Source organism: Diuraphis noxia, unplaced genomic scaffold (genome assembly GCF_037042655.1).
Source record: "Diuraphis noxia isolate RWA-SAM2 unplaced genomic scaffold, SU_Dnox_SAM2 contig0005, whole genome shotgun sequence".
Lineage (NCBI taxonomy): Eukaryota > Metazoa > Arthropoda > Insecta > Hemiptera > Aphididae > Diuraphis > Diuraphis noxia.
The window spans coordinates 2,999,792-3,016,520 of NW_028301715.1; the positions used below are offsets into that span (position 1 = coordinate 2,999,792).

General features: G+C 27.8%; 2 protein-coding genes across 2 annotated transcripts; both read right to left on the reverse strand.

Moving 5' to 3' along the window:
• Positions 1-336: 336 nt before the first annotated feature.
• Positions 337-9,992, reverse strand: LOC149054728 (elongator complex protein 2-like). Its single transcript, XM_089228942.1, has 12 exons — positions 9,648-9,992; positions 9,003-9,192; positions 7,838-7,954; positions 5,647-5,874; positions 5,242-5,499; positions 3,897-4,114; positions 3,656-3,832; positions 2,724-2,901; positions 2,435-2,581; positions 1,293-1,458; positions 657-1,169; positions 337-545 (listed from the first exon to the last, which is right to left on the reverse strand). The coding sequence occupies exons 1-12, from the start codon at positions 9,786-9,788 to the stop codon at positions 392-394; spliced, it is 2,487 nt and encodes an 828-aa protein (XP_089085068.1). The 5' UTR covers positions 9,789-9,992; the 3' UTR covers positions 337-391.
• Positions 9,993-12,494: 2,502 nt separating this feature from the next.
• LOC107168119 (uncharacterized) lies at positions 12,495-16,401 on the reverse strand. Its single transcript, XM_015517419.2, has 8 exons — positions 15,728-16,401; positions 15,479-15,547; positions 14,977-15,015; positions 13,332-13,439; positions 13,166-13,272; positions 13,035-13,096; positions 12,853-12,953; positions 12,495-12,778 (listed from the first exon to the last, which is right to left on the reverse strand). The coding sequence occupies exons 1-8, from the start codon at positions 15,827-15,829 to the stop codon at positions 12,578-12,580; spliced, it is 789 nt and encodes a 262-aa protein (XP_015372905.1). The 5' UTR covers positions 15,830-16,401; the 3' UTR covers positions 12,495-12,577.
• Between the last annotated feature and the right edge of the window lie 328 nt (positions 16,402-16,729).

The following is a 16,729-nucleotide window of genomic DNA, read 5'->3' on the forward strand; positions in this document are numbered from 1 at the left end:
TATTTTAGCGAGACGTAAAATAAATCTGATATAGGTTCGCCACATCTGGTCAATGGTATATGTATAATATGCCGTTGGCTGGTGTTATAGGTTCCAATGGTTGTTTTAAACTTGTTCTAAAGAGTTATCAGAGGAAGGACAGTTGGTTCGTATTGCCACAGATTATATAAAACTATTATATAATCTGTGGTATTGCCAAGGATTTATTGCTAAAAACCCGTGTGATCACCCATCCATGAACGGCATGATTGCATGAACAAGAAACTCGGTTAGTAAGTACACTCAGAGCATTTCCGCAGTTGAGTGAATTTGTTGAAATTAGTTAACATATTAATATTTGAGAAAATCACAAGTATTTTATACAATTTATTAAATTTATACAATAATACAATCACGGAAAATCTTTTAAAAATATGTCATAAATTCTAACCATCATGTCCGCACCACAAGATGCCATTTGTAGAACACCTTCTCTATATCTTGAGTCAGTCTTACGCAGTAATGGTTGAAACTTAATTTTCTTTACTGTTAAGTGATGTCCAAATCTATAATAATGTATTATTTAAGGAAAAGATAAAAATTGAAAGTGACAAATTTAATAATAAAGCAGTATAAAAATGTATAATATTAATTATGTAGCTTATGAAAAAGGATACTCATTGATTAAATCAGCAATTTTAAACCAAGGTGTGACAGATTTTTCATCATAATTCCATGTATATAAACTAATATTTCCACAGTCAGCACCAACAGCCAATAAATAGGTTTTATTACATTCACTTATTAATGTGGGAGCAAAGGCTACAGCTGTAAAACTCTTTTCTGATGCTATTAAAGGATTAGTTTTGGCACAGTAAGTTATTTTGCTATCAACACTATGATTATTTTGACCCCAAATTACTAATTTTCCATCTCTAGATCCAGTAGCAAAGTATACAGAATCATGAGTCCAGGCACAACACCATATTATTCGCGTATGAATACCAGTGTGTTTGTCTGATTTGCTTGTTATAATAAAATAATTTGATTTTATATCATATTCAAATAATGACCAGGTACGATCACGTGAAACGGAGAGAAGATTTTTACTATCTGGTGAAAAAGCTAATTGAGTCACAGTTAAATTATGTGACATTAACTTTTGTATCTGTTGAAAATTTTCGGTACTCCTACAAATCAAAAATTAAACATTTAACTAAGTTATTATAGCATTTTTGGATTTAATTTATACAAATTACATTTTAAATACTAATATACATATTATTATTACATAGTTTATTTTGTTTTATTACCATATTATAATAGAAGCCAGTTCTAATGATGTAGCTTTAGCTGCTGATGCTATCCATTTATGATTAGAGGAAGATGCTAAACAGTAAACTTCATAAACGTGACCATAAAGTTTTTGAATTTCTGGCCATAAAGTATTTTGAATTAAATCTTCTTCAGTCGGAGGTTCTAATACAAAATAATATGACATACAATTATTTAAATTTATATAAAAATTTTGCTGATACTGGATATAATGGGCATAACAATAAAATTATTGTTATTACTCATTATCTTTATGCCTATAAAATTTGAAGAATATCAAAAGAAAATCCTCTTAAAATTTATTTTAATACTTAAAGTTTCTTGCTAAGTATAAATGTTTAATAATTCAAATCCTATTTAATCTCCATGTACTTTAAGCTACATTTAATTATTTGTATAAATATATAGAAAGTGGTAGGTACTATATATATATATGTGTGTGTGTGTGTATATATATTAAATATGTACCGGGTGATTCTTTTATCATTGAACACTTATTATTTCAAAAATTACTAATGAAATTATTATTTTACATAGTTTCAAGTTGTTCAAAAACCAACGTTTTTATTAAAAAAAATTATTTTAAAATATTTTTTATCCTTATCATTTTTTAAGTTTTTTACTTTTTTGAATGATAACATGAGTTTTAATTTCATATTCCAAAACAGAATATTTTTCTAAGTATTTTGATTCATAAAAATTGAATTTAGGACGAGTAGTTTATGAGTTATAAGTATTTAAAGTTTAGATTGGCAGAATGGAGTGGTACGAGGTTACCCTGCAAAATGTTTGTCTACTACTCTTGTAGACACGCTCGGATACTACGCTTGTCTAAATTTTAAATACTTATAACTCAAAATACTCGTTCTAAATTCAATTTTTATGAATCAAAATACTTAGAAAAATATTCTGCTTTGGAAAATGAAATTAAAACTCTATACTGTCATTCAAAAAAATAAAAAACTTAAAACATTTTAAAAATATAACTTTTTAATAAAAAAACGTTGGTTTTTAACAACTTGAAACTATGTAAAATAATATTTTCAAAAACATTAATAATTTTTGAAATAATGAGTGTTCAATGATAAAAGAATCAACCGGTATATATTTTTAAACTTACGATTTAAATACAAAGGAATAAAATAATGTTCAGGATAATCTTTCTTTTTTGGTTGATTAGTATTATTTTTACAGTCATCTTCAGACACTGCTTTATTTGATAACCCAAGTGATGGAACAGAAGCACCAAGTGGACATTTTGTGATATCTTAACAAAAATTAATAGCACAATATATTTTACTGAACAAAATAAATAAAAAACATGTTACTAAAATCTGAAATAACTGAATCATTACAAATAAAAATTTTAATAAAACTAATAATAATTTGAAGATTAATAATATATTTACCGACAGAATTAAAATTGATTTTAGCTAGTTGACTCATATTTTCTAAAAAATTGTAGGGTGCTTGAAATGTTCTAATAACTTTTTCTTCAGCTGAAGACACAAAACTTAAACTCGACAACAAAGCAACACTAGACATATTATATCCATGAACTTGAGGTCTTGCCATTTCATGCCAATTCTAAAACAAATAATAAATTATTGGGAATTTATTTTGTCGAGATTTTTTTGTAATATTATTATTTAAGAATTAAGTTAATTGAGCAAAATGCATTGATTCAAGACTCATTGTAATGTTTCATGCTGAAGTAGAGTAAATGTGGTATACTCTGTTCCAAGAAAGAAGGTACAAATTTCTTTGTTTATCGGTGCATTCCTCAACATTTTTGCACGTTTAGTTACGATTTTCAAAAGTTTGGACTATCAGTAATGAGTGAGAGAAATTTGGTCTCCGTGTTATTGATGGTGTTATTTGAATGCACATGGTGCATGTACCTTTTCAAGAGGAACAGAGTATAGTTTGGGCTCTCTAAAAATATTTTTAGAAATGCATATGGAATAAATATAAGTTATAATATAGTTAATTTATTATTTATAATAAGTTCAGAGATTTCCAAAATATGACAGGTTATTTACTAATTAAATAAATACTAATATTTATTTATTTAAGCCACAAGTCTGGCCCTTCATCAGAATTTAGTATTTATCATATAACTAATAAACATACTTCAATAATATGACGGCACTTGTTCTCCAGACACCGTGACTTGCCCGGAGAAAAATGGCGCTCGATGGTCGAGGATCGAACCTGGTCCGGCTGAGCTACAGCCGACCTGTTAGACCGCTCGGCCACCTCGTCCCCCCAATATAATTATAATAGTTTTACCCGTACCATATCAAATAAATAAATAATTTAATAATAAGAAAAAACTTACGTAAGAATGTAAATTGGTATTTTGTTTGTTTGATTTAAGCCATTGAGCATGAATTCTAGTAGTCTGGTCAGAACTTACAGAAACAATATATTTTCCTTCTGGATCCCAATCAATGTCCTCAACAGATCCAAAATGACCTCCGATTGTAACTCCAGGAGTCCAACTACCACTAATATTCTAGAGTTTAGTAAGTAATTAGAAGATTTTTAATTATTTTTTACTATTTGTTTTCATCACATACTTTTGTCCATAGATGCAATGATCCATTATGTCCATGGGCTAATATACTATCACCATTAGGAGAAAATTTTCCACCATAAAACCCTAATGTATTACCACCAACTTCGCCCAACCTTATTGAATCAACCCAAAGACCACTGTTTTCATCATATGCCCAAACTGCCAATGTTTTATCCATAGAAACTGAAAGTAACTCCATTTTTTTCTCTGAAATATGATCTAGAATAATATAACATAATGTAAGTACTCAGCATTTGACTGGCTTTACGTAAAAAAAATAGTTTTCATAAAATTATTATATATTATTTTGGCCGTAGCCATTTTCCTCCAAAAACGAGATACCGTTTTCCTCCAATAAACTTACATAACTTTGTCCTAGTTCCTTAACTATCACTTTTTTCGGTCGTGAGAATAAATCGTCAATTGCTTTTCGCTTACATGCATTATTCACTATTTGTCGATTTATTTTTTTTGGTGATGGCAAATGATTATGTACATTTTTGTGTAATTAATCGGCTACTATTTCTTCATTTTTATTAGTGTATATAACTGCTTGACAAGTCGTTAAACAACATCGCCAACGTGATAATTCAGATTTTGACTTATATGCTAAGAAATATTTATAACTATCACGAATTAACAAAGGTTTTCCTCAAGAACTTTCAATAAACGTTGTATATGTACGTATCTTTATTAGGCTTAATCAAAGTTACAATCGACTGTTATAAACTACGTGTGCTGTCGGACACTTGGACTAGCGTTTTTCCCTAGCCGATTAGAACGCGACCAGAATTTAATCAACAGATACGCGCAAAATGTGATCCTAGCCATACTCTATTTTTATAATACGAAACGCAACACTACAACACTGACTAAAATATTGGAGGAAAATAGACATAATTTTAGTCAAAAATAATGTGTAGGAAAATGGAAACCAACCTTTTTTGTTTTTGGCAGAAAATGGACAGTGGAGGAAAACGGAATCTCGTTTTTGGAGGAAAATGGTCCTGCCCATTATTTTAGGTTTGAGTAAAACGTTTTGTAAATAAATTATACAATACAATTTTTTAAATTTAACTATTTATTGTTATAGATTTATATTACTGTCATAACCTCTACTATAATGTCACAACATGGATTTCCAAACACAATTTTTTTGATTATGACCCTTCATCTGCTAAATGAGACATTTTAATTGTACTGTCACACTATAGTAGGTATAACTGTAAAGTGTATTTGTTTAATCTTATGATATGTTTTTGAATCATCAAAAACAGTTGTGTTTAAAAGGTTGGGAGACACATCTATAGGCAACTACTGAACTACGATTAATTTGATTAATATACCTGAACAAAAATTAGGTTTCCAATGTACTCCATAAATCCAACCATCGTGTCCAGATATAACAGTTTCTAATTGAATCATATAATTACAGTCAGAACCATCTTGTTTAGTCACATTTAATGTTTTACTCTCTAATTTTAATGTATCATTGATTTCTTTATTTGATTTGCAATTGTTATAACTTTCTTCAATTGTAAATTTCCACAATCGCATTACAGAATCTTGAGACCCACTAGCAAGAAACAAATTTCCTAAATTACCTAAAAAACATATAAATGTAAGCTATTTAAAGGGTACATATTTTTATCAAGTTAAGATAAGTAATATCATGAAAATGTTTTTTCATTGGTCATACATCCAAAAAAAATTATAAATAATTTTGTAAATTGATGATACACAGTATTTACCTTCAGATATAAAATCTAATGAACGAACCCAATCTTCATGACCCATCAATGAATGGCTAAGAAGAAATTCTGAATTACCATTGCTAAAATCATTCATATACAACTGTATCTTGTTATTTGATAAACCACATGCCAATAGAAGACAATTTGTATTGGATAACAAAGTAATTTTTAGAGACAAACATAATAAACTGTCAAGGTCAATAGTTTGAGCACATAGAGATGTATCTGAAAATAAATAATTTATCTTCACAGATATTTAGAGCAAACGCAATTAAATTGTAAAAAGTAATTTTAGATTTTTAAATAATGATGTGAACTAAGCAAAGTATGTATATTAAATAATAATTTATTATTTTTTACATAAATTAAGGAAAACTACATTTTAAATAAAGGCCAACATTTTTAAATCTGACTAGATAATGGAGTTTTTAGATAGATTGAAAGTATTAGTATTACATATATTGTATTAGTAACATTTTAACTTTATATATTGAGATGCACACATAATTTTAGATAATTTTCCGCCTAGTTAGTAGTTTTAAAATAGTGGAATGGAAAAAATTCAACTGTGTCAATTTTATTAATAGAAAATTAATTTTTAATTTTTAATAGTTATTTAATTACCTCTAATACCGATCCAAAGTCCACATATAAGTACTACAAAATGAAGTAAATACTAAATTATTCTTTTTTAAAGGTAAACACAATTTTTTTTCGTTAAAGTATTAATATTATTGGAAATATTTAATAAGAAATCATAAGAGAAAAAAAATTTTTCTAATCATTTGGATTGTTATATTTTTTTTTAGTTTATCAAAAATTATTATTCTGTTAACTCTTCCCTATTTTAAATGAAGGTACAATTATGTTATTGTTAACTGGACAACTGTTTATTTGTTTCGACATACAAAAAAACACGAATAACTATGACTTTAGACACAATAACTATTGCACAATAGCTAGCACTCGATGCACCTTCCTTCCAAGTAGCACTGGTACTAGGTGACACGGACATGATTTCTGAAAAGGGGGGATAAAAAATAAATGATATAACTAAATGGGAGGGGAAAATTGGAAAGTCTTCAGCCTATAAGACCAGTATTTAGCGAGAAATTAATAAGTAAATATGTTCACAAATGGTAAATTATTTCGGTCAACGGTGTGTACTTTATTCCAGTATCGTGAATTTTGACAGTTCTCATTTAAATAAAAATTTATTAAAAATTGTACAACCACGCTATCAGCTTGATATTTTCACAGTTGATCACAAATGTTGTGATCCATAAACTATGGTAGTTTCATGTATAAGGATAAAAACCCCCATCATAAAACACGATATGGAAGATTGTCCAATTCAATTCTCCATAAAGTCAAAACTTTGAACTGAACCTGTAGCGATAATGACCTCATATTCTCATAACTTAATAACAAGTAACAATGATAATATCCAATAACATTTTAAACACAGACATACAGTGAAAGCATAGCCCATTTCGTCAAGCCTACATACATCTATTATACATATAGTATTGTCGAAATTCAATAGCTCGATAGATTATGATATGTAAAATATTATATTAGTGCATCCTTTACCTTGTTCCAAAAGAGAAGACACCAGGCGGCTATAGGCAAACCTGTTTTTGCTACGTAAATCTGGTGTCTGCTTTTTTGGAACAAGGTATACATAATGTAAGCAAAAACAAAAAAAAGCCAATGGAAGGGAATCTGACCCCCATGCCATCCCTTGTGTATGCCACTGCACTGATATCAATGTATCGCAAATGTACTACTCACACTGGATTAGCAGGTAGTCACTATTGTCAAGAGCTTACACTACTTTTTAATATGAAATTAATACTCTGGAAAAAAGTAAAAACTAAGAATATGATAAAAATAATAAAAATTTTAATTTCATAAAATTGTTTGTTTTTTTTTTTTGTAATAACTCAAAATCATGCAAAATATTTTTTTTAATTCAAGTAATACTTTTAGAGAAAATGAATGTTTTACTTTAAAAAAATCATCTTGTAAAGCAAAATTTGGAATTTTTAGCATGCTTTATAAGTATATAATATCCACTATTTCTTGCTCAAAACTCTTAAATTAATTATACATTTTTTCAATTACAGACAAATACATTTTAATTAGTACTGTATAGATATTCAAATAATATAAATAAAAAACTTACTTTCATTTTTGTGTTTATTCCAAACTTTAACTGTACAATCACCAGCAGCAGTAACTATAATAAGTGTTTGATTTTCAAGTCTTATTGCATCATTTATTGTAACAACATCAGAATGTCCTAAATATAAATTGTTTACATTTAATCATGATTTAAGACTAATATAATAGTTTCAACTATATATTTGTATGTCTATAAATTAGATAATCGCATAAAATTACTTCAAGGATGTCGGTGAGGTCAATTTTTAGTACAAAACATGTCTAACAAGAAAAAAATCTCACAGGCATAAACAAAGTGAAGTGGGGTGTTCTATAATTTGTCGAATGTTAGATTTTGTTAATTTTTTTTTATTTAAAAAAAGAAAATATTTTGCAGGTTATATCAAAGACCAATTTTTAAAATTATGATTATAAAAGTAAAATATACAATTGAATAATGCACAATATTTGTTATTTTTCCAATGTATTTTACAAGTACTAATGAAAATAAAATGAAAAAGTTCTCATCTTTTAGATTAAACTCTGACATTTCAACAAGATGAGAGGGTTTTCCTTCTAAAATAGATATGATCATAACGAATAGTAGATTTGTAGAAAAGTATTATTATTGAGGTATAATTTCTATGATTTATAAATTTGAGAGAATTTCAAAAACCGCTACAAGACTTTTAAATTTTAAATTATATTGGTCAAACTTTTTATTTTATAGCATTAAGTAACATGTTAATTCTTCCCTATAAAACTGTTTTCTTGCTCTACAACTACAATACTTATGAAATCTAACACAATTTATATCCACAATTGTATACCCGTAAAGAAAATAAGTTTATCTTTTAAATCATTGTTAGGTAATTTCTACAATAACATTTAATTACTAACTATAATACATCAAATTTGTTAATTAATTCAAAATTGTTCAAAATTTAAGTTTAAGCTAGAAATAATTAACTAATATTAAACTTATCTATGATACCAGAGACTCATGCCAAACAAACAATATACACTGAGGAACGAGGGCCAAATAAATGGTCTATAGTTAATAATGGCTTCCAGAAACTTAAACTTCCACATTAATATTTTCTAAAGACAAAATTTCCTTTTGACGGGAATGATTTATTTGCTTACATACTTACCAGATTATGTAAATTAACTCTAAGAAAAATTACCAATTAGTTTTTCATAAGCTTTATAGGATCCTGTAGGTAAAATATCTTCCCATAATATAGCTGTATGATCAGTTGAACAAGAAACAAAATCTTGTTGGCAAGAGCTATCTACATTTTGTACCCACTTAACACTATTTACACGCATTGTATGTGCAACAAATGAAGAAACAACTAGTCCATCACTTTCATTCTGAAATAATATAAGTGTAAAATTTAATATTATTTTTACTTTTTATTTTCTGATGATTAAGCTTATGTAATAAGTTACCTATTGCATTTACACAAACAACAGTTAATAAATAATGAAATTTAAGTTAACAAATATATATATATATATATATATATATATATATATGTATAAATTATATACACGCTTAAAATATCATTTTTACATTTTCTAAGACCATTTATATAATTAAATAATTCATAAGAGCCATTTATATTGATACCTGCTTGCATCATAAAACTAAAATATTAGATGGGTTAAATTCTGGCTTTTAGGTCCGTAAGGTTATGTTAAGCCTCTAGGTTTACATACCTATGTACTAGGTAGTAAATAACTTAATAATAAAATCTTTTATGCTTAATAACCTGGTGTTGTGATACGGGAGAAAAAAAGCTATAGTTATTGTTAAGTTAACTTACCATTATTTGAGGATCATACAAATGAATAGCGTTACAAGAACCATAAATAACTAATCCATTAACACCCCAATCTAAACAATTCGGTGAGCTGTTTACAGCTGAAGACACGTACACTGTCTTAATCCGTTCGAATTTACACATTTTCTTAACTGAAAAAATATAACTATATATAAATATCTATAAATTTAAACAAAAATTGCATTAACTACAGTCCAGGTGTCAATTATTAACTACTATTAAGTATAAATTTTAAATTTCATTTAAAAATTATTTCCCACTATTAATTTATTAGATATTATTAAGATAGGAAAGGAAGACGAACTACATAGTACATATTAAAATATCAAGTATAGAACATTACATATTAGATACAAGCCATACAACACACAAATCATGGAGCACATGTTTATTGTTATTATCAGTAATAACACGATAGAAAGTGATAAGCTGTAACGTGTCTGCATAGACCTTATACTGAGTATAAGGTCTATGCGTGTCTGCTGAGTATCATTTATATATTTTTCCAGAGCCATCCCAAAAATTGATAAGCTTTCTATTGCCAATAGTGGAGAGCTATAAAAATTCCGAAAATAATTTTGCAGACAGTATTTCAGCCGACAAATATTTTGCCCGGAAATATTTGACCAGGAATTATTTCAGCCGAATAATATCTTGGACGACAGTATTTGATCCGAAGATAATTTAACCGACAAATATTATGGCCGAACCTAACCTAACCGTATTTTAGCCGATAAATATTTTGGACGACTAATAGAATATTATAGCTAAATCGATTTAAAAAAAAATACATAAAATTATATAAATAATAAAATATATAAATTAATACTAACCTGGACATGTAAAATGTATTATGTTGAGTGTGGGCTTGGCTCGGAGCCCCGTTCCCGGATAAATAAGGAGTAAGGACCCCTTAAATTATTTATCAAAATATTTAGCCGTACTTTTTTTTTTCGGCTAGTCATTCGACATTTTTTGGTGGCCTCTTTTTTGTCTATTATTACTCTATTCTACTATTAAGTAATTACTAATAGGTACCTAGACTTAAAGTAGGGTATTGCACAGATATCATATTAAATTAATTTGATTGTTGGGGAATTGCAACTTGTAAATACCAATGATCACGAGAGTCGAGAGATCTCTATAATAATCTATTAGATATATGGTTATATTGAAATATATATTTTATTTATGTTGCTTTGTTTTTTAATTGCTTATGATATAGGACAACAGTTATTAATTTATTATATTTATAATATACATAGGTATCATATCAATATCATTATATTAATGTTTGAAAGTATTGATTTTCCTTTATACTGCCCAAAACATAATAAAAAATTTTTATATATCAAAAAATAAAAAACTTACTTATTTTTACTTACGTTAAAAATATAAATCGCATTTTAAAAGGCATAAGGTCGCCACACACCGCAGCGGTGGCGGTAAAATTGAGACAATTGAGTCCGGTTTCATTTTGCCGTAACCGCCACCGCCACCGACACCAAAACCGCTACCGCTGCAGTGTGTGAGACCTATAGACGGACAAACTTATGATAACTATGATACTTTAAAGCAAGCTGCTCATATATTATATTTTTTAAAACCTAATAGAAAAAGATAGGTACATCGTACATATATTCATATACTTTACATATTTTTGGATTACCATATTCATACTTTTTTAATTAAATATTTAATGATATTGTGATCTTAATATAAATAATAATAAATAATATTATTAATTATTATATTATTTTGTACCTATGTTAATTATCTTCAACAAAATATGTAATATGTATGTGACCTAGCTATGGGCTATAATTAATATAAATTATAAATATACCTATAATATGATAAAAGACTGAATTTAAATCAAATATTAATTTGGAGACTTTTTTTCCGTTTACCGAAAATTTCATGTATTTAGAGTTACAGCTGTAAAATAAAATAATTGATCGAAATCTGGGTTTGCGTAAAAAATTCCGTTTTTCTGTTACTTTTTTAGGGTTTTTCTGTGCTTCTTTGAAAACTATTGAAAATTTATCACTTTTGACCCCCTCAACTAGATTCACTTTCCTTTCAAAAAAAGTGGTATTTGTGAAAATCGAAGCACTTTTACTGGTAGAAATTTTGTCCTTAAACAACACAAAAATAAAATAAAACACGCATCATTGTACAGTGAAACCTATGACTTAACGGACAAAATGACCAGGTCCCTGCAAAAAGATAGGCATTCTAATGTATTTTATTTTGACCTGTCTATAACGGACACGGACACTAATATTTAATCCAACAATTTCATAACGGACAAAAATACATACATTCATACTACGAAACAACGTTGATAAGGAACGCAATTAGGTCGTTCAGTGAAAACCACGGATTACGACCAATTACATTATCGCCGATTACGATAACGCTAATTGCCTATTGAATTTATAAAGTCCAAGATGGCGAGATATCCAGCTATAAATTGCATTTTGCAATACTTACGTATAAATGATAACCATGAGTATCAAACACTGTAGGTATGTATAATGTACAATGTATGTGTATAATATCATTGATTATAAATACTATTTATAATCAATGATAATATTAATAAAGATTATACCAAATATGTACATATTATAAAATATAAAACAATACAAAATATGTTGTAACAACTCGCACGAGGCCATACCCAGATTCGGCGTGGAGTGTACATTGACGAGGCTGGTATAGGTCGCCAACCCACAGCCGAGATTTGAAAATCAGAACATGCGGGATTTTCTTTATATAAATAAATAACTAAATCGGAAAAGGGAAAATAATAACAAAGTGTAATAACTTTAAAGTATATGATTATCAAAAAGTAAAACTTATTATGAAAAAAATTGAAATTTTAACAACAATTATAATAGTCAATGTTAAGTTGAAGATGACTTCAAATAATTTTTGGCTTTTTCATAATCATTATCAAATCTTTTAAGTACTATAATATTCTGAATAGTGTTGGTATATCCATCTGCTACTAACATCTCTAATAAAACATCAATATCTTTACGTATAATTCGTGGGACAGATGTGGGTGTATCCGATTTTAAGTTTTCAGGTGAGTTTGATGAATTCTGTAAATATTTAATAAAATATTTCTTTATATTTTTGATTATTAGTTATCATGGGAATTATATTTTAACTTTACATCATTAGTTGCTACAGTTGTTGATGACAATTTTTCCTTGTCCTTCTTGGTTTTTTTTTGGCGCTGACCAAGATTGACCTTTATATCTAGGTCTTCTTCGCCTAAATCAAAATATATGGTTTATAGAAACTATTGTTTATTTGAAATTTATATCTTATTACAATTTTTAAATTTAAACTTACCTAAGGAATTATTCTTTGATTTGTTCACAGAAGCTGTCTGTAAGCCCTCTGCCAAAATCGACCTATTTATATATAAATGCAATATTTTAATGAGTACGCTATTTAAAAAAATTAAATACATTTTTAAATACCTAATACTTGAAAATGTACTGGTTTTATTTTCTTCAATTGTTTGGATAAATTTATCTGATAATTCATCAATTTTAATTGTTAATTTGTCAATTTTATTTGATAACAGCTGAAATACAAAATATGATTAATGTTTTCATAAATTCATAAAATGAATGTTAATGCTACCATGAATTGAGCTTTTGTGTCATCAGGCAGTTCATGAATAACAGTTACCACAAGTTCCACATTGCAATAAATTTCTTTGGTTACTGCATTATAGGCAAGTTTTGTTTTCTATAATTGATAAATACTGTTATTAAGTAAATAATTAAGTCTATAACACTATTAAAAATTATTATCAAAAACTGATAAAATAAAAATGTAAATAGTTGGATGATCTTTATAAAGGGTTAAACAACTTTCAAATAAAAACGTATATTTTATAAAATTAATAGTAGCATAGCTTAGATTCTATACTTTAAGAGGATAACAGTATAATACTGTCTATTTTTCTCTCTTAGATCTACGCTCAACATAGATATAGCATTAATTTAAAATGGTTTATTATGGCTTTTTGAGTAATCTAAAAATAAAGTTAGACTCAATAGATAGGTCTGAAAAACATTGGTATGAGTTATCATTCATACATAGAGCACTACCACCTACTGCTACTGTAGTTCACATTATTACATTGATCATCATAATTTTGATACCAATACTTTATACGTAAGTCCTATACCATAACACATATCAGTCATAACGGTACACCTAACATTCAAGTAGTCAAGTCATTAATTAAAATGCCATAAGATAAAATAATTAGTGACCTAACCAATGAAAAGCTGGGAATTAAGTAATAAATTTGGTCATAACAGGAATGTGCATTTCAGTAAAAGTTTGATCATACATTCATACCTATCCGTTTAGTCATGCCTAATAAAAACTATAAACTAAAGTAGTTTTGAGGGTTTGACAAATTTTAGATTTTATAATTATTATTATTTTATTTTATACATGACGTCAGTCTTGTGTTAAGGAGTAATGCTGCCGGAGACACATATATTTTGCAACCTAATAACCTCTCTTCCACCAAAAAAATGTAAGAAAAATTAGTATACAAATGCCCCTCTTGCCCGTAGTTAAACACGTCTCTGCTTGACGTGAATAGTAATAACAATACAAATTTAAATGGATTGTCAATTATTTTCAGAGAGTAAGTATTTTGACAAACTGATGTCTGATCACACTGATGACCATCACAATTTTTCCTGATAATCCTTAAAATGGATGATAGTACTCAAAGATCATTCAAAATCATAAAATAGATTTGTTAATTTTTTGCTAAAGCAAATTTACCTATTGGTAAACTTAAACCTATAAACATTATGTTTCATACATTTTTAATTACTTCTTTATGATAATTCAATTTTTTAAGTAGTTATGAGTATATTAAACATCACAATTTAAAAACACTTACAAGTTGTTAAATTATCAAAACACAGATAATGTTCTTACCTACAAATTTTATGATAAGTTAATTCAATCTATCATAAAATCTACTTTCGGAAATAAGCTATGCTGAATTTTTCTAACATTATATCATAAAATTAACAGAAGATACAATATTTTTTTAAGCTCTATTAAATTTAAAAATTATTTACTTTATTTTCTTTTTAGGTAAGTAAATCTGATGTCAATCTAGTATTCACTATTCAGTTACAGTAAGAAAAAGTACAAAAGTAAACTAACTGGGACATTTATTTAAATTTAAAATTTTAAGACACCAATAATTACTTTCATACCTCACCTAATACGAAATTATCAACTTTACCTTTAAAAATTCAATATTGTCATCTGATTGGATTTCCATCTGTAAAAAAAAAAATGTTTCCAAGAAATAAATTTGAATATAACACTAGGTACATTTATAAAATTAAACACAAAATATGTAAAAAGGAATTAAATAATAAAAAAAAAAATGATGCATCAACACCTAACACTGCTGATAATTTTGTCACATAAACGCATTAGTGCAATGATTGGTGTGTATGCATGTAGGAGGGAAGTGCTTTAGGTCTTAGGCACCCAAAAAAATTGTTTAAAAAGTTAGGGTAAAATAATTTAGAAAAAACCTGGAGCTTAAGCCCCCCTTGTTTAAATGTTTAATTGTGCAAATTCCAATACATATTCGCTTCTTTTTTTCTTATTTACAACATATTCAATGGAAATCCCCATATTAAAATAAGGTGCCAAGTCATATTTTAAAGTAATAGTTAGAGTTAATTAACAATAATGGATTAGGTAGAATATCAGATGCATTAAAATAATCTTACCATCTTTCCGTCGGGTGTTGGACATAATATCACTAATTCATCTGTTTTCTCCAAATTTAATTCATCTTTCTATAAAATAATTAAAAATATCAATGTAATTGCATTTTTCAATTTTTGAGCTACTTATACCTAATAGTTACTTAAAACCTATGTGAGACGCTAATAAAAATGATAAAATCAATCGGTAAAATTATAATATTTGTTAGTTAATAGTATAATTGTTAAAATAAGTAAAAACTATTTATTTACCAGCTTTTCGATGAATCCAGATACATTTTTAGGAGTTTTTATTTTAAGTTCAAATAATTTTTTTTCAAAGCGAACGTTGAATGTAATAAAATCGTCTGACATGTTTGGTTATTTTGTTGTTTTAATTTATTCAAATAATTAATATGCACTATAGTACCTATCTAATATTTGGTGTATTAAACGGGTAGTCAAGACAATGAACTGGCTTAACTAGCGTCCGTAAGGGAATATTCAAGGTGAATAGTTTAGGATTAACACTACGTAAGGCGTTAGTGCGTTATTACAACGGTGGTCTAATCACTGAACGAGTAACGACTAACGACTGAAGTATAGAACTTTGCAGAAGGAAGAATGAAAAAAAATGGTCAATAAACTTGTGGAACAATGAAGGTATGCATTTCGCAGATACTGCAGATGCCAGATACGAAGATACAAGATTCTAGAACTCAAGAGCTAAGTTACAACCAACAGGCAACAGGCCTGCAAACTGTAGAAGTAAAATGAATAAAAACGGAAAAACCAAGAATCTAGATGCTTAAGTGACAAAAATAAAAAATTAACAGCTCGGCATTTTAAGAGGTGTAATCGTATGTTTATCTATTTCGTGACTTCGTGTATAGCTGCTTGCAGTATAGGAGTATAACATAGCACGATTAAAGAATAGATGATTACAGTCTGTAATTTACAGATTAAGACGCCCAATAAGCATATCAGACATGATACTGTCACGATGAGAACAATCTGCAGCGCTTGATAACAGTAGTGGAATATTTACGTACTATTGAACTTTATTAATATTATAATCATGGCTAAATACTATTTTTAGTATTTCTTTTTTCGTGTATTTAGCCAATAAGCCATAGATAAAAGATATTACCAGGTATATAATATATTATATTATATTTCTTTTAATATCGCAAATTCCCAAGAGAACGCACGCACTAATAGGGAGTAGGGACCATTCCACACTATATCCACCACAGAATAGGTGAAATCAGAATG

What these genes read in the sequence shown, in the direction of transcription:
- LOC107168119 (XM_015517419.2), bottom strand. Translation starts at nt 15,829, where the DNA reads ATGTCAGACGATTTTATTACATTCAACGTTCGCTTTGAAAAAAAATTA. An exon ending in ACAATATTGAATTTTTAAAG is followed by an intron (nt 13,440 to 14,976) that starts GTAAAGTTGATA and finishes TATCAATTATAG; the next exon opens with AAAACAAAACTTGCCTATAA. An exon ending in AGTACATTTTCAAGTATTAG is followed by an intron (nt 13,097 to 13,165) that starts GTATTTAAAAAT and finishes ATATATAAATAG; the next exon opens with GTCGATTTTGGCAGAGGGCT.
- LOC149054728 (XM_089228942.1), bottom strand. Translation starts at nt 9,788, where the DNA reads ATGTGTAAATTCGAACGGATTAAGACAGTGTACGTGTCTTCAGCTGTA. An exon ending in GAATAAACACAAAAATGAAA is followed by an intron (nt 5,875 to 7,837) that starts GTAAGTTTTTTA and finishes ATTTATTTTCAG; the next exon opens with ATACATCTCTATGTGCTCAA. An exon ending in ATTGCTGATTTAATCAATGA is followed by an intron (nt 546 to 656) that starts GTATCCTTTTTC and finishes ACATTATTATAG; the next exon opens with ATTTGGACATCACTTAACAG.